This window comes from Anser cygnoides, chromosome 4 (assembly GCF_040182565.1).
Source record: "Anser cygnoides isolate HZ-2024a breed goose chromosome 4, Taihu_goose_T2T_genome, whole genome shotgun sequence".
Taxonomy (NCBI): Eukaryota; Metazoa; Chordata; class Aves; order Anseriformes; family Anatidae; genus Anser; species Anser cygnoides.
The window spans coordinates 45,492,659-45,510,901 of NC_089876.1; the positions used below are offsets into that span (position 1 = coordinate 45,492,659).

The 18,243-nt window shown below is 35.9% G+C and overlaps 1 protein-coding gene across 4 annotated transcripts in view; it reads left to right on the forward strand.

Annotated features, from left to right (window-relative positions):
- The window catches only part of ARHGAP10 (Rho GTPase activating protein 10), a 150,171-nt gene that overhangs the window by 72,498 nt on the left and 59,430 nt on the right, over positions 1 to 18,243 (forward strand). For all 4 annotated transcript variants that reach the window (XR_010831131.1, XM_066996052.1, XM_013175097.3 and 1 more), the window contains 8 exons: positions 181 to 262; positions 1,405 to 1,447; positions 2,698 to 2,763; positions 7,703 to 7,777; positions 13,269 to 13,356; positions 14,670 to 14,728; positions 17,353 to 17,458; positions 18,084 to 18,243. Coding sequence is in view for 3 of the 4 variants with exons in the window: in XM_066996052.1 (XP_066852153.1) it covers positions 181 to 262; positions 1,405 to 1,447; positions 2,698 to 2,763; positions 7,703 to 7,777; positions 13,269 to 13,356; positions 14,670 to 14,728; positions 17,353 to 17,458; positions 18,084 to 18,243 (679 nt within the window). In the remaining variant the exon portion in view is untranslated. The remainder of the gene's footprint in view (positions 1 to 180; positions 263 to 1,404; positions 1,448 to 2,697; positions 2,764 to 7,702; positions 7,778 to 13,268; positions 13,357 to 14,669; positions 14,729 to 17,352; positions 17,459 to 18,083) is intronic.

The window sequence follows — 18,243 nt, forward strand, 5'->3', positions numbered from 1 at the left end:
CTCTCTATTTCCTACTGTGTGCATCATTTCTATTCCTTTTATTTCAATGAGGAGCAGTGTTCAGTAATTAAGCAAAACCCTAGACTTTAGGACAATGAGCTTTTGAGTGCAGTTGGAAGTGGAGTTTGACAAGACCATGTTTTAGTTGCTGGTGAATGCAGTTACTCTGTGTGGTTGCAGGCCTGGAGTTCCTGTGACCATGCAGGCGTTTTCTGAGGAAGACAGGAAGCTGTGGATGGAAGCCTTGGATGGAAAAGAAGCTGTAAGTGATGTTTTTAATTTTTTTTTTTTTTTTTTACAGAATCACAGAATTGTAGGGGTTGGAAGGGACCTCGAAAGATCATTTTTGTATTATAATAGAGAAATCCCTCCCTTCCCCCTCTTCCTGACCACACTTGCACTTTAATAAACTGAATTTATGTAGTTTACAAAATGATAGATTCATTGAAGAAGGAATAAAAGTGAAATAAAACTCAGGAGAGATGAGTAAGTTGGTAAAGCTCAGCGTTTATGTCTGTTAATGCTGATACGAGGTATTTTTCATTGTAACAACAGCTTTGGTTTTTATGAATGGTTTCCGATCACAATGGTAATATTAGTATTCTAGAAAATGTCTACAATAAGCATGTTCACTTAGCCATATGCTGACGTACTGTATTCCAGTGGCAAGATTTGCATGAGTTAGTTGTGGTATTATTTTTTTTTTACAAAATAGATCAAAAAATATCTGTGTCATTGGAAATAAGGTTGTACTTAAGTTTGCTTAATTTCTAGTTCACATCAAGAAATGGATCTGAGCTGCAGAATTGAAAGAGAGCAGGAGATTGTTCTTACAATTGTAAATATTACATTGGTCCTGTAGGCCAAAATTAACGGAGCAGTCTAGTCAGTGACACAGTTGTGTCTCTGTCACATTAGTTGGCTACTGGGGATTTTAACAGTAGGTTTTATTGACGTTGTTGCAGAAATCTCTTTTAATCTGCAGAGGTGTTTATTACCATCACATGCTGTCTGAACTGTCCAGTAAGCTTACAACTTCTGGGAATGCTGAGCTGGAACCTAACTCCCAGGATTCATCAAATGATTTCAGTGAACTGTGGGAAATTAATCTGCAGAGAAACATAGGAGAATGGAGCACTCAAATCACAACTCATTTTAGTGACTACAGCTGTGCTTGTTCTGCTCCCCAAGGAACCATGTTTATTGAGAATTTTTGACAATTTTCACTCCTTAAAAACTGCAAATCTTTACTTTCTGAGGGACCAGAGATCTTTTGTCCTACTGTTCGAGCTGGTAATATGTTCTGGTGATTTGTGCCTACCGGGCAGTAAGACGGAGAGTCTTTTGTTTCTGGTTTCATACAATTCTTTAAAATAATTAGTCTTTCTACTCTTTCTCTCTTAGCTGTTCATCAATTTGAATAAAGCAAGTGCGAAACGAGAGGGAAGTAAGTATTTGAATTACTACTGAAGTTGATTTTTGTTAACACTTTACAGTAGAGAAGTGCAAATGTAAAATTTGTCTGTGGTTCCAACTTAATTAAATATCGTATTTTTAATCTTAAGTTCTGAATATACTTTTTAGATCTTTTGGTTAATGAGTTTCCACAGTAACACAGTTTAGTACATATGTAAGAATTGTAGGATTGGACATAAGCTAAACAAACAGTCTGGTTTTGCCAATTTAAGATCACGCTTGAAGTGACTTAAAAAGGGGTTAATTTGAGACTGTATCGCAATTTCTTAATCCAGATTGTGTGTACACATCTGTTTGAATGCATAAATACGGTTTTAAAAGCAGAGCTGAACATGAAGGTCAGCAAAAACACTGAATGCATGTATTTAAAATGTAAGCTACATAATATGGAAGTAGAAGAGATGGCTTTCTTTAAATAACATCAGCTTTCTTCAGTTAGCAAAGTATATGAGTTAAAACAGCTATCCTTCTTGCATTATCAGGGAATATGTGCTTAAAAAAAAAATTGTTGGATAAAGCTGTATTTATTAATAGAAGTTTTTCCACAGATTTTTATTTTAGTGATGCAAGCCTAGGTCCCCAGGAGCAAGAAAGCCAGATGTTTGGGGGAAGGGCAGTTTTGCAATATAAGCTTTTAAATGAAGTTTTGATGTGAAGAAAAAGAACAAGATAGGAACAACAAAGGAATACTGGATCTCAGCTGTTGTCCTGTTAATGCATCTGCTTCTATGTAGTCAGATCATTAACTGCTGTGAAATGATATACATGTGTCCTGTATCTTTAGCGTGGGAACTCCTTTGGCTTTGGGTAGGCCTCAGTAAAAGCCTGCTGTTCGTGATTATGTTTTTTCATCATAAGTACTTCCTTGTCCCATTTGGTTAACTCTCTCAGATGTTGTCGATGTTGCAGTAAGTATTGTTAAACTCCATTTTGCATCTGCCAACATATGTACCAAATTAGAGATCCCATTCTTCAAAAGCTGCTGCTGTGAACAGTTTCAATGTAGCCACTACCACCAGAATGTGTCTTAACTTGGCCTAGGTAGGGCTGTGAGAAAAGGGGAATTTCTCTAGAAAAAGTGGTGAAGTACTTCTGCTTCAGAATATTTACAGAGTTTTGTCTGAGAAGTACTAGCTATGTGATTAAGTCCAGCCTTATTTTTCAGCAAAAGGCATAATTGTAATGGTGTTTTAAAGCTTTGTGAACTTTTTTTTCTTTTAGGTGCACAATTGGATAAGATAGGATTCACAGTCATCAAAAAGTGCATCAATGCTGTTGAAACACGAGGTAATGATCAATCCAACAAAACACTTCTGAGTTCCCGTAGCGGGAATGGAGCAGTTGGTCTGCTTTTAGAAGGCCCGGGTGATCTAGTTTCCTTGTAGATCTCTGTGAAAGACTTAACGTGGTAGAGATTTCACTGATTACATTGACCAGTGCAGGAGCTTTCTTCCATCCAATTCCAGCCTTTACTGTATTGGCTCTGCTTCAACAAATGTGCTTTCAAGAAGTGCTCAGAAGGGAGTAATAACACCTCCTTAAAAGGAGGCCAATACTGGTGCACAACAGCTGAGAAGATACCCTTTATCTTGTAGGCAATTCCTATACCTTTGCTTTACTGTTGGAAGAGACTAATTAATTTTAGTATTCTGTTTGTTGACTTTGAAGCTTTTCCATTCAGTCACAGAAGACAGAAGAACAGGAGCTAAGCAGGCAAGTGAATAACAAAAAGTATTGAAATATTTCTGGTGGAGTTACAGTCGCAACAGAGGCAAGGGTGCTGTCAGGCTTACTATTCTGTACACTTGTTCTTGTACCTGCATAATTGGGAACAGAAGAGAAAGGTCTATACACAGACAGTATTCAAGAGGTATTTTTTAATTTTGTTTTGGAAAGTACTTAAGGAAAAAATTCAGTATTGAATAAATATTTAGGGTTCCAAGAATGGATGTAGGTGAGCTTGCTACCTTTTAGGAGCTCAGCAATCCACAGCTTTGGTTCAATGAAGTTGATTCATCCATAACATTTCAGAGAGTTGATTATTTTCAGTTTACTGATTCTGAACATAACATCAACTGCACTAAAAACAAACAAACAAAAAAGGCCTAACAAACAAAATAGTGAGTTCATACATGAGACCAGCTGAAGCATTCCTAAACGATAAGTTTCTGTTTTCTGCAGAACCTGCAAGACCTTCTGTGAATGTCTGCAGAGCTAAGCACAAAGAGGGCCAGGAGAATATTGAACTGTTTGCCTCAAAAGGATTTGTCCAAAGAGTTGTGCAGTGGTGAAGAAAGTCTGTCTTTCAGACCCATAGATTTTATACCTATACTTGTTTTTAAAACAATTTTTACTTGACTATTTTACTTTAATAACACATCAAAGGCAAGTTATGTTCGGCAGAAGAAAACAGGACAGATGCCTCTTCAGAGATTGTGCTTGTGTGCCATGTTTTTATCTCTTTTAATCATAATGGGTGTGAGGTTGGCGTGGGTGGAAAGAGAGGACAGTCTAGTGTGGGTGGAAACTGAGAATAGTCTTGTCATGTCATAGCAGAAAGTCTGGTATTCAGAGAGAGAAGAGCATAACAGAGATATTGAACATAAACTTGTCAATGGCTGGATAATTTTTTCTCAGTTACGTTCACTTTTATAAAGCCAAGAACGAAATGATTTGCTTTGAATGAATAGAAAAATCAAAGACAGTGTCATGATTAAAATGTAAATTTGCTTCTGATTCAGTGCTCTTTTGCATTGCTGGATAAGAACAGTGGCTGTGCTTTACCTAATAGAAGATGCTGAGCTATCAAGGCAATATTATATTGAGCCTGTCTCTCACATACGGAGCACAGTTCTGTTTGGATATGCATGCATGTTTTGTCTCTGAGGGAACGTTTTGGGTTTTTGTTTTGATTATGCCATGTATTTATAGTTCTGTACTTAAAATAATACAGCAGGGTTAAAATTTTACAGAAGCGTAAAAGAGCTATTTGCTCCAGTAGTAAAGACTCTGTGCATGTTTTTGTGTGCAAGTAGTTGGCTGAGCATGTGGTAGGTAAGTGTTGTGAGAGTAGCATTTGCCTTAATTTTAGACCTACAGGAGCTGCTAATCTGAGCTGTAGAGACAGATGGCAGCATTGAGCTGTCTTTCTCTTCACAAGAAAGAAGATGGTGAGGAGGAAGTAGAAAACCTTTTTTTAATGTAAATAAATAAATAAATTTGGTATTACTTTGAATTGAGAATGTCACTTGTGGGACTCTTTCTGTACTATGGAATTTGATATAGAAAGTTAAATCTGCAGCTCTGTTAATAGCCTGTGTCAGCCACACTTACAATGCCAGCCACACAGCAAACTTGTCTGCAGACATATCTTCCTTACAGTAGTGTAATTTATATTTTACTTAACTTTCTAAGCATGTTTTGCAAATCGTGTTCCAGTGCCGAATTCTGGTATCAGACTGCCAACCATCTTTAGATCTTGCAAATGTGAGGAAAATTGCACTGCAGGGCTTCACCCCTCAGAGCTGCTAATAGTGATGAGTTGAGCCCCCAGACGTAGCTGAGCCCCTCAGCATTTTAGGCAGTGATAAGCTATTCCTTGAAATGAGTCACCTCATCAGTTGTGCTCCTTAAATGCCAAGCATTATCTGTCTTTGGTATGTTGAAGATCTGCAATGTACAGATTAAATCAGAAACAGTGCTGTTTCAAACCGGTTTTGTATATTTTAAATAAAACATAATTTAATGGTATGTTTAAAGGTTTAATTTAAAACTATTGCTATTTACTGTTGAAATATTAATTTCTCTTTGCACTTCTTGATGTCTGTTAGCTATTAGCCGTGCTTTTTTCAGGTTGATGAATTTGAAACTGATCAATTATCTGATAATTATTATCACAGTCTCATGATTACTGCTGGAGGAATGTCTTAGTTTCAGTACTGCCACAATTTCAGAGACTTTTGTATATTATGTCTATTTTAATATTAAACAGTAGTTTCTGTGGTTTGGCATTAATTATTTTTAAGCCATTAAATGTATGTTATGAATGTTTGGGGTCAGCACAGTTTGGTTCTTGTGAATTTTAATGGTAGAAGCACAGGAAATCATGAAACAACTTCTGAGATAAGCCGAAGCAGAGATATATCTGACTGTGACTATATTTCTTTAGCTTTTTAATTTCTTGCATGTGATGCAGAAGCCTTGTTCTGTGGAAAGTAGTGGTGGGCATTATATATAAAAAAAAGTATGATACATTTTGTTAGAGAATTTAAAAGCTTGGTGTTACTTTTTACCAGAATTTTCCTGGACTTCTGTGAGAATTTTCAAGTAACAAATACTTGCTGCTCTCAGGACAGATTCCTAATGCATCCTTCTTTGGAATGGATTAAGGACCATGTTTATTTTTCTTTAGTGCTGGCAGTCTGCAAGGCTTGTATAGCATACCATCGCACTGTTGTTCTGGAGATCATTGGAAAACTTATTTGTGTGACTTGATAACTTCATATTCTGAGAAGAATAGTGTTGTGGCCACATAACTGTTTATTGTAGTTCCTTCTTCTGCACACAGCTAAACTTTGAGCATGTTCCAGAGCTGTTTTTTTTGATGACTGCAGATGAAATGCTGGAGATCTGGCTTATTCTGTTAATTTAAAGCCGGCTCTGAACATGGCATCTGCCTTAAGGCTCAGCATTAATAGAGTGGCACTGGCATCCTGGGGAAGCTAAAGGGCTGATTTTGCCCAGGTGGAACAATTGAGAGAAGTAGCGCTGCTGCCATAGCATGTCAGGTCCCCTCTGTCTCAGTAATATCAGTGAGGAGTTCAGCAAGTCCTCTGGGATGGTTGAGGAGGCTGCAGATGGTGTGAGGAAGAGCAGGGGGAGAGAGAAGTAGGAAGAGACGCAGCAAGACTAGGCAGGAGGAGGGAGGTAGACAATGTGAAGTTCTTGCCACTGTACTTTTGCTTTGTATTATGGTTGTGTCTGACAGTAATTTGTTGAAGAGTTAATGATTTTATATACTGCATCTAATACTTCTTTAGGAAGAAACCTTTTTCTCATATTACTGGTTTCAATTTTCCTTCTCTGGGTTGAAACGGCTTGATATTGAAACTGGGAATTCTCCACAAGTCTTCTTTTGTTGAAAGATATTTTGAATAAGAATACTGCGTAATCTGTTATTTGAAAAGATTTCCTTGGAGTAGAAACACAGATATTTTATGTTATTCCTACTTTTCTAGGCTGTTATGAATATAGAGGTAGAGTATGGTGGTGTTTGTAGATTGTTGATTATTATATGGCCTCTCAAATATCTGTGTCAGCTTCAGGCCTGTACTATTTTACCTCCCACAGTACAGGATCTGAAACGGTGCATCAGACAGAAAGACATACCTTATTTTGCCCTTTTCCTTCCCTTCCACTTCTCTCGCTGTCATTTGTCTTTAATTTATAGTCATATTTTTATTTCCCTGGGGATAAAACCAGGTTTGAATGTGTATGAGAGGAAGAAAGGGCACAGAGAAATGACAGGAAGGCAGTCCAGTGTCTACATGGAATGATAGCAGAGGGCTGAAAACATTATGCTGGTTATGGGTACTCTATTCATCCCTAGCAAATACAGAAGTGCTGATCTTAATAACTTGTGGTGCTGCCTCTGGGCTTAACTCATATGTGGACCCCAGTGGGTTGGAATGAGACATCATATCTTAAAAGAAAAGCATTTACAAACTAGAAAAAGCATTGGTTTTGAGGACTGGGAATAGGCTCAAGTTTTTCTTTATTTTATCCAAACTCTTTTTGTCAGCCACGTATTTGGAAAAAAGCAAAATTACATTTGTTAAAGAATTCTTAATTTAGCAGTTGTTGGTTTGGTTCTTACGTTATTTGACTGTGGACGCTGATGTATCCAACGTGTCATTTAAAAATCTGAAAACAGTCAGTGATTTTTCAAGGAAAGATTAGTCCCTGTTTGCTTCTACTCCCAGTATCTGAAGTGGAACCTTTTCCAAAACATAATGTGAACTTATCTTAAAAACACAGAAGAACAAAAGGATTCTTGCAATACTTTATTTATAAAGTTGTTCTCATGACTGTGTAAATAGTATGTAGTCTGTCTTACTTTGAGGATAATTTGTTGCCTGGGGAAAAGTTTTAATGCTAAATTTGACTGTGTATCTTATTGCTGTGGTTGATCTTCTGCCTTTTTTTTTTCTCTCCTTTTGCATAATAGGTATAAATGACCAAGGATTGTACAGAGTTGTGGGGGTGAGTTCAAAGGTCCAGAGACTTCTGACTTTGTTGATGGGTATGGCTCTATTTTACAATATTTTTTTCTATATTTTATGTCATGTTTGTTTTGCTGCCCATATTTGATGTTAAAATCATCTGTACTTGTTCTGTATACAAGACACATCTGGTTTGCTTTTCTTCATGAGAATTATACTTGTAGAACTGTAAGGTCCACCCGGTTGAGCACAGAGAGCGAGATTAGTTGGCAGAGGAAACTAAGAGAACTTGTAAAGGGAGTGTAGGAGTAGGTCATGGGCTTTGTGCAAGGCTGATGTGAGTAAGGAAAGCACTTCTTTACTGTCAGGAAAAACTTCTTGACTGTGTGGGTGATGGAGCACTGGCCCAGCTTGCACAGGGAGGTTGTGGAGTCTCCCTCCTTGGAGGTCTTCAGAAGCCACCTGGCAATAGGCCTGGGTACCCTGCCAGGTGCCTGGGTGTCCCCGCTTGAGCAAGGGGGTTGGAGCAGACCATCTCAGAAGGTCCCTCCCAACCCCACTGTTCTAGGGTTCTGTGAAGTGGATTTAAAAGTCGGAATTTCAGGGTCTGTTCAGAAAATTCAAAATACCAAATTTAAGAAAGTTTGAAGCTTATTTCTTCACTGTTTGAGGTTTCCAACTTTCTTCTCCCTTGCCTAAGATACACAGGTGATTTCTCGTGTGTGTATTTAGTTAATCACTGTGCAAAATAAGATTTTCAGTTTAAGCCTACTGGTGAGGAGCTCTTTGGCTGAAGAGGAGGAATACAATATACGTATTAATAATAATTATGTCTGTGCCAAGGCGGGAGACAGATGGAGAAGGGATTTGTTTTAATAAACTCAGTAGTATAACTCTTATTTGTGGCTAACAACTTAGACTCTCTTATATCTAGTTAGCCATGTGTAACTTTCAACATTTTTGATTCATAAAAGTATTCTCAGAAACTTTTCCCCCTTCTCTTTCTGGAAATTTTGATACATCTTTAATCCCAGTGACTGTAGTTCTCTTGACACTTTGCTATCCCTAGGGAATTAAAAAAAAAAAGTATTGGCACCTGGATGAAATCCCTAGTCTGCCTGCTATCTCTCACCAAAGTAGTAGCCATGACTGCAAGATGTGCTGTGTTTCCCAATTTCTTGTCCTGAGCACTGACAGTACATGCAGTCAGACAAGACCACTGGGATTAGTTCATTTTTACAGAGCTTCCAAACCTGTCACTTGACAGCAAAGGTCTGATTCTCAGGGATTCATTGGTATGCAAAGAAGCTTGTTTGCAGTTTGCACCAGGCTCTTCTCCAGAACCATGCATGCTCCATCTGTGCTGATAACACAGTGTTCTTTGGCACGGCAAACTGGAGGAAGCCAGAAAGTGAATTCATTTCATTACCCCAGACATTATGTGAATGACAAAGCGCTTTTATATTATATGCTGCTGTCAGTTCAGTGCCACCTGTAAGACTTTTTCTTTTCCTTCCTTCCCCCCCCCCCCCCCCCAACAGGCTGTCTTTTCAGAAATGACAAGACATCAGGCTTGAGGGCCTGTGTGTCATATCAATCTGTCATGATGACCTTGCTAAATATTAATTTCTGGTATCTTACTTTAATCAATATTAACAGCACTCTGAAGTTCTCCATTAGTGCACATAAACCTGCCTGTATCTTTAAAGTATTGTAGCAAAAGATTTTTTTTTTAATACAAACTGGGATTAATAAACATGATATATAGCAGATTCTCATGGTTGTTTATCTGTGTTGGAATTAGCCTCGATAAACACTAACCATTTTTAGCCATTGACCATGGAAAGACTGATTTGCTGTCACTCAGAGAATCTTGATAAGATGCATTTGATATCCTAAGATGTTTTTCACTTTTACACTTACTGGCTTACTTTGGGCATGCAGATCTAGCAGGTAAATTTTCCTCTGTGCCATTAGTCAGATCCAAATTAAATAGATTCAGGTTGCCAGTGGTTCAGTAGCAGCTGGAAGACTTTACTGGGGATTCCAGCACCTGCTTTTATTTATTTATTTAAATTATAAATATATATTTTTTGTCATTCCAAAGGTTCATATAGTTATGTGAAGTAGGAGGAATATAGTGGTATCAAGATGAGCCAAAATACTGAACAGAAAAAAGTTAGGGTGCAAGCAGGTGCTCTTTTTCAGATGATTTGTTGAAAGTGATTCTATCTGTGCTCTTTATCTGTCTGTCCTCACAGAAGAATAAAGAGGGTTTCTTTTTGATATACACTGGTACAGAGAATTTAAAATGACTGATTAATCTTTAATCCTTTGTCTCTGGGTATACTCTTAGATACCCTTTTATATGAAAGTTCCTTTCAGAATCATAAAACCTCATATTAACTTTCTGTATTTTAAAATGTTTGATAATATTTCAAAGTATTTTAAGCTACCTGTCATTGACCGTGAGGTTCACTGTCTGAAAGGCCCTAACTGCAAAAAAGTCTTCCAAATGGTAACCAAGGACATTTATAGCATATAGGTTCTATCTTTCTCAGAATATTTTCTATAAAATTTGGGAAAGTGCATTGAGAGTCAAGAGAGTATAAGAACAAATATATATGCAGGCCTGCTTTTCTAATACTGTGAATGCACAGATTTTCATATTTAATATAAAAAATTAAGTCCTCTGTAAAATAACATTCAACAATTAAATATACAATTCTGCTTAAAAAAAAAAAAAACACGCAAAAAACAATAACAACAAAACACCACAACTTATTTGTGCAATTAACTTAGTCCTTGAAGTTGCTTGTAACCAGGACTGTGCTATGGTGGTCTATTTTGCAGCAGTAATCTTGTCTAAATTTGAGTGATAAAGGCATTTGCTAAATAAGGCATTCAGTACGTTTCCAGGTAAATGTTACATTAATTTGAAGTCTCACTGTAAATAGGGAAACAGAGTTAGGGCTTCCAGTGTTCTGGGAATCTTTGTTATAAGCAGTTCAGAATGTTGTGAGCCATTAGAAAGCTCAGTTCTTGAAAGGTGTTAGGGACCAACTCCAATTCCAGTCTCATCTGTGATCTGCGTGATAGCTCTGATGTGGTTCATTTCCTACAAACTGCATACATACATTTCGTACAAACAAGTTTGTAGTACAAAGTCAGCTTTCATATAGACCCTTGCTCAAGGTGGAGAGACTGCTAAGGACTTCAAGTTTCTACTGATGAGTTCAGTTTTGATTTCTGATGCTGCCTGTCATGAAAAATGCCAGACATTACATTTTGTAGTGGAAAACATTATAGTACCTCTGCCTTTCAAAACTGAATTCCTTATTATTTTATATACAGTCTGCATACACTCCTACAGTGGGCATACTGCCTATGAAAGTAGAGAGAGTCTAATTCTAACCTAGTTTAGTGAAGTGGACTTGTTTTATAAACTGAGCTCCATTATTGTCAGAAAGATTTGCATGAAATTTAGAGTTGATCTGTCAAAAGCTGTTCCATAAATGTGCATAGTTATTTTTATAGGCGTAAAATTGCCATTCAACGCACAGTGGCCGTTAATGTGAACAAATAGCATGAAAACTAATGGAGTCGATTTTCAAATCTTGGTTGCAGTTACAGTTTGTATACTGGTCTGAGATGTTTGAGGTAGAGGGAAAAAGAAAACAGGAACAGTCAAATATATATTTTTGTGTGTGTCTGAGTAAATTTGTATATGTTTGCATATGTATGGAGTGGTGGGGCAAGGAGCTGTGTAGGGCAACTGTCAAACTGAAAGTGGAAAAAAATTTAATGGGTTTTGAGGGCTTTTTACAGTCAAACTAGGTTTAGTTTGGGGTTGGTAGCAGGGCTAAATTTGATTTTTTTTTTTTTTTTAAATTATTTTTTCCCCCAAGACGTATGAAATATTTCATCAATACCATACATTTTTGAAGAGCCTTGTTTTGAACTCAGAGGTTAGACTCAGTGATCTTGGAGGTCTCTTCCAACCTAGATGATTCTGTGATTCTGTGAAATTGAGGTGTTCAGGTTTTTTCCTCCTCAAATTCATCACCACCAAGATCTATATAATTGAGTATGTCCTTTGACTGTAAAGGAGAACTAATGATTATGGGAGAGCTGATGATTATTAACTGAATATTTAAATATCCAGTTATTTAAAAAAACTGGATATTACCTAGTGGTTTAATAATACAATTATTTAATTAATTTTGCAGAAAGCTTTTATTCTCCAAAAAGAGAATTTGAAAGCAGAAGAAGCTCGCATGCTAAAAAGAAGAAAAATATAAATGTTTTCCTGAGACAGACTTGAGGATTTTGGGTGGTGGTTGACTACTAACAATTTTGGTTGAAAATGTAACCTGACTTGTATTTTAAAATGGGATTTAAATAATTGATATAATGAGGGAGAATATTCAGTTACAGAAATAATTGCTTGGCACAGCCTTTGGAACAGTATTATTTAGTCCCAGTAAAAGGACTGTACCTTTAATCAGGGATCCTAATTTGATTTTTTAAATGTGTCTGCTGTTTGTCTGACAAGCAAAATAACAAATGAATTCTGAGTTGTATGAATGTTTCAACATGTAATCTGTGTCACTCACTGTTGTTGCAGTTTACTGTTGCGACTGACAGGAACATAAAATAATAATAAAGCTCAAGTACTTGAAGGTACAAAATACGTTGAGCTAATTTGGCCACATACATGTGATCTTCTCAACTGTCAAATAGCTATTGCTTCTTGTTTTGAGACAACTTTTTTTTTAGTTGTAAAACATTTCATTGTGCTGTGCTGTTTCCAATGTTTTGTCAAAAAATCTTCAGCTGATTGATCCTTCAGACATACAGCATTTCATGTTATGAGACTTTACCAAGTAGCCAGATAAAAGATGGGAGGAGCTTTGAGAAAATGACAAATTGTCAAGCGAGAAAATATTTTTCCCCTTGGCTAAAACTGATCAAGTAAGGGTGATGTTAAAGCCATCTTGTAGAGAAAGCTTACTAATAGAGAACAGCCCTTTTTCTACTTTTGGAGCACCTTTTAAAGGTTTTCACACAGTAAAGGCGGTCACATTGCAGTTGGCTATTTTCGTCATCAGCCCAAAATAACTGCTTATAGGGAAAACTATGAAAAAGATTAGAAAAGATTTCTCAGTGTATTTGTGTTTTAAATAATAAAAAAGATAAGTTATCCTTACTAGGTCTTTTTTCTAAACTGTCTATATACATCTTTCTGTGTTTGTGTACATCTTTCTGTTTAATTTAAGGTGTGAAAATAGCAATTGCTATAGAGATCATTTCACATGAAAGTGATTTTTAATCCTTCATTAAAGAAAAAATCAGTAAAGTGCTTTCTATAATAAAATACTTAAGTAGAATTTATAAAGAGGTTTGGATATTAAGTCTTGTTAGTATTAATTAATAGTAAAAAGGACATACTGCTTCCACATTCATGTGAGCAAATGCATAATCAAATTTAATGTGTTCCAGTTCATATAGGGCATACTGATTTAGAATCACCTTTTTCATGCCCCTCTTCACTTCCTGATTATTTTGTAGATGCAAAAACCTGCAACGAAGTTGATCTGGAAAACTCTGTAGATTGGGAAGTGAAGACAATTACTAGTGCTATGAAGCAGTATCTGCGGTAAGCCTCTCTCTCATTTATTTTTTTCAGACCATGGATTTTGTATTTTAATTCTCACATGCTATGTGTTAAGAAAAGCAAATAACACAGCTTATATTATATTTTCTTGTATGAACAGAGGTGCATTTTGTGCAAATGTCATGTTTGTAATTTTTCTTGGGGCAAGCAAAATAATTTAGCAAGACTAATACTTGTGTTCATGTGAGACAAGCCCCAAAACAATTTTGTGTTAGATACGTAAGCACTTCTCTGATGGTTTGGAGATCTGAATTGTTGGTAAACTTGCTGAGAGTCATTACTGAAAGTCAGCTGAGATTATTACAGGAGTTTTATGCCTTTTTATGTTTTAACGTGGTAGAATGAAAAGGGGAAAGGTTATGAATTTTTTAATGTTTTCCTCTTTTTCTTCTGACCGATGTTCCTGATATTCTAGTGAAATAGTAATAATATTCTGAGTGTGAAAAGTAGGAATCTTAGATGTTCAAATGATTTGGCTGATTTCTGATCAAAATATTTTACTAAATTGCCTAAGAACATAGAACTTACGTGTATCTCTTGTAGCATATCGCAAATACAGTATTTTTAATCTCTTACTGTTATTATTGAAACCATATCAAAGAATGCTGAAGAAATTTTTTTGAAGATAAAAGTCATAGGTAATGTAAGAAAGAGTAAAAATAGTGTGCACTAGATTAAATATTTCCTGCTTACAGTATTTCCCATCTGAGTGTTTATTCTGGTATTTCGTGAGCATCAGTCATGGAGTGAGCTTAATAAACAAAAGTTTTAACTCTGATGTTTTAACTCTGATTTGTGTTATTTGGTACCTTTTTCACTGGTGACTAAGGTTTTCAATTTTTCCATTTGAAATGCTTTAGAAGTTTAATTTGTGGATGGTTGCTGTTCAGCAACTTAACTGTATGGCCTTTATTTCTTTACAACAAGGCATTGGCTTTGCCTCTGTATTTTAAAAACCCTTAGGAATGTTGAATTACATAGTATGCGTGTTACAATATTCAGCTGTAAAATGGTCTCAGTGTTGTAATTTGGAAAGGTGCTTATGATAGATTGGAGGCATCACTTCAGCTCATGGAATATGAATAGATGTATTTAGTCTTATTTTCCTCAGTTTTTCCTGATTTCCTAGTTTTCCATTTGTACTGAAAGTCATTAAAATCAAGGGCTACCGTAACAACGCTTTCCTCCCATACAAGGACTATGCTACTGATTGTTTTAAAAAAAGTTTCCTACTTAGAATAAATACAGATGGAAAGGAATATGGATAAACTTATTATGTCATCCTTGTTTTACAGAAACCTTCCAGAGCCACTGATGACGTATGAGTTGCATGGCGAATTCATCATTCCTGCCAGTAAATATTTGACAGTAGTTCAAATAGAAATATTTTCTTATAGTTGTGGCCTTAGGAGCATGCAGTAAACACAGTTTCAGAAAAATTCTTCAACCCGGTAAAAAATATAGGAATAAAAAATAATAAAAGTTTTAAAAATACAGAAGTTTTAACCTGTGTTCAGTTTCAGTATGTGTCACAAGTGATGTGACTATTGAAAGACAAGTTTGTGACAGACATAGCATAGCATGATTTTCACTTCTACGTAAAAGCTTTTGGTTATGCATTCTAAACATTTCATTCTTATTCCCTTAATTGTATAATGATAAAATTCTACTTGGACTGAGATGTTTTTTCTTCCATTTATAGAGTAGAAGCTTAGTAAAAGAAAATATGTCAACTTGGGCTCATTTAAATCCTGAAAGTATAATTGCCTGACCCTTGTTTTCAGTGCCTTGTTAGTCTGTATCCAGGCTGCCTCAAATGTTCCCCTCGTATATTAGTTGAAGAAAGGAATGAACAGGCCAGATTACACGATGGCAGTTCAAACACAGACTTGGAAAAGGCAGTACAGCATTTGTAGTTCAGCTGTATGGTATCTAATGTACATAGAATTTTTTGGAAGAGGACAGAGAGAAACAGTATAAGAAATTTTTGGCAAAGTATCAAACAGATATTTAGCTGATTTTCTTTCCAGCCTGTAGCACTTCTGGCAAACTGCGGAAAGCAAAATTAATATAAACTTTGAGACAATTGCTTTATCTTCTTCGGTTTGCTGTAATGACTTTTCAGGACTGCAGAATGTATTTGCTTGTGGCCCTTAACTCATAATGAGAATTAGCCCATGAAATTCATTGCCAAAACACGTTTCAGAAGCCAAGTGCTTAAACAAAATTCAAGATTTTATTACCTAGATGGTGAGTCTGGCCCCTTGTATTGGAAAGTGTTAAAATAATTTTTTGATCTATGAAGTTTTGCCATCAGTTTCTCACAGCATTTTCCCTTCTCTATTTTATAGTCTCCTTCATAAAAGAAATTATTTGAATTACATGTTTTAAATAGTACAGTGTTCGTAAGTAGTAAACAATTTTGTTGGGAGGCTGGTTCTGTGTAGTGGGGAGGAAAATTTAATCAACATTGCAGATCTGAATTACGGTATACTTAAAAATAGGTATGCAGTGTTGTTTCCTATGTTAGCTATAAAAAAACAATGCCAGGAATAGTAAGGAATATCCTTTTCTCTGAAACTATTTTATATATATATATATTTAAAAAAAATCAAAACAAAAACTTCTTCCAATTTTCTTTTACTGTGATACATATCACAGTAGATAGTAATTAGATTAAGTTGCTTAGCCATCCTTTAGTTAGGGCTTGTGTTTTCACATATTTGTGAAGTATTCTTGTTTTAAAGAAGGCTAAAGTTTTTATGACTGTCCTAATTTTGATTAGCTGACAAGGAGCTAAACATTTTGTGTTTTGGTAACCTTTTTATCTTGCAATTTATGCAGAGGTATTCACTGCAAAATAATAATAATAATAAAAAAATTAACCCTAAAATGTGTAGCAATGTTCAAAGAATAATAACAATAATAAAAAATAATCTGTAGGAGTATGCACTGAAAGAAATAAGGTGGGTATTCTATATGAAATACACTTAACAGTCAAAGTTGCCTTGGAGTAAAATGGGACCTGATGAGCAGTTCCAGTGTCAAAACCTTGCATTCATGGTAGATTCTATTTTTTTCTGTTTATTTACCTTGTACTAAGTATGTTATATACAAGAGAAATGCTTCCACTCCTCTCATTATAAGCCACAATTCAGATGTAGTTTTGTGGTTTAATATAACCTTGACAAGTAGGAATGTGGTTTATTTCCACCTTTTATAAATTCTTGTTTTCATCTGTATGCTAGTGAAACATATGGGGGCAAAATTATTGAATTCAACACAAAATCATAAAAAGGCCCTTGCTTAATGTTACTCTCTCTGTGCTGTACTAGAGTGGGATGGCATTGTTATTCAGGACACTTTATCATAGTAATCTCACTCAGTATTTCTTTTTTAGCATCATTATTCTTCTGTGTCTTCAGGGGTCATTAGTTTTTGTCTTTCTGAGCAGATTAATCTTCGGCAAGTGTTATTTTATGCAGTCTCTAATGCAAGGTAGCGTAGATGCAGTATTATTAGCTGCATAGTACCAACAAAATTGAATTTTAGTGATGAGGACAATCGGTTAATAATGGTAACATGTAAAGTAGTACAATTCCACTTCAGGTTTTTGCAAAGAGAAAGTTGCACCCGGGAACAACACTCTTCACTTTATAGTATATTTGAAAGCAGATGAGTCTGAGGCAGCAAAACGAGAACTACATCTGACAATTTTTATGTATAGAAGGAACAAAGGCATACTTTTGCGGGTGGATTGAAAGATCAGTTCACAAAATAAGTAAATAAACTAATAATTCTAGAACAAGACTATTTGTGAAAACAAAGCATGTGTGTTCAGTGTTGCTGTTTGGAGACATGTAATTGTTGAAGCAAAGTATATGCAGTATATTTCTGTGCAGAGTTGGAAGAAGCTTTGTGTTTCTGTGGATGATTTTTTTTTTTTATGTGATGCTTATTTGTTTCTATGTCCTGTAGAAAGTGGAAGTCCTGAATCTCGAGTTAATGCTGTTCACTTCTTGGTCCATAAGCTCCCAGAAAAGAACAAAGAGATGCTGGACATTTTGGTGAAACATTTAGCAAAGTAAGTGCTGTGACCTGCTTTCGTGCCTTGTCAGACCCCTTGTCCTTACCTTTGTTTAACTACAAATAGCCTGGTTACTGTGCCTGTAGCTGAAGCCCATCTTGATGCTGTCATACACAATACAAAGCAGCAGACGTGCAAAAGCAGACAAGACGTTTGACTCATGCTGTGTATATTTTGGAGGTAAAGGCAGAAATCTAATCTGTTAATGAAGCCATATAAGTATTTACTTTAGCAGTCTTGCCAGCAGTTGAGGGTTTGATTGAAGTGAGAAGGTGAACATTATACTTTCTTTTCACAAATTCTGGCAAAGTGAATAGTGGAGATCTGTTAGCAAATTTAAGTTGGTTTCACACTTGCCCAGGTCCAAGGCTAAGTGCATTTTATATATTTAAGTTCAGAAAGAGACAGCTTTTGTTTTTAAATTGCCAGTGGAAGAATGGATTTTCTGTTTTCCACAATTCAGTATGACTTTATTTGAAGAAACTTTGCATAAAATGAACTTCTAAAACATGGATTAAGGAAATGTAATGTTTTCATTTGTAAAGTAGACTGCAGTTTCCAACAGTAATGGAAATTTTTCATAACCTATTTCCTGTTTTTTCCTTCAATTCTTTTCAAATAGTGTTTCAAAGCATGCCAAGAGGAATCTAATGACTGTAGCAAATTTAGGGGTAGTATTTGGACCAACCTTAATGAGGCCACAGGAAGAAACTGTAGCAGCCATCATGGACCTGAAGTTTCAGAACATCGTTGTTGAAATCCTTATAGAAAATCATGAGAAG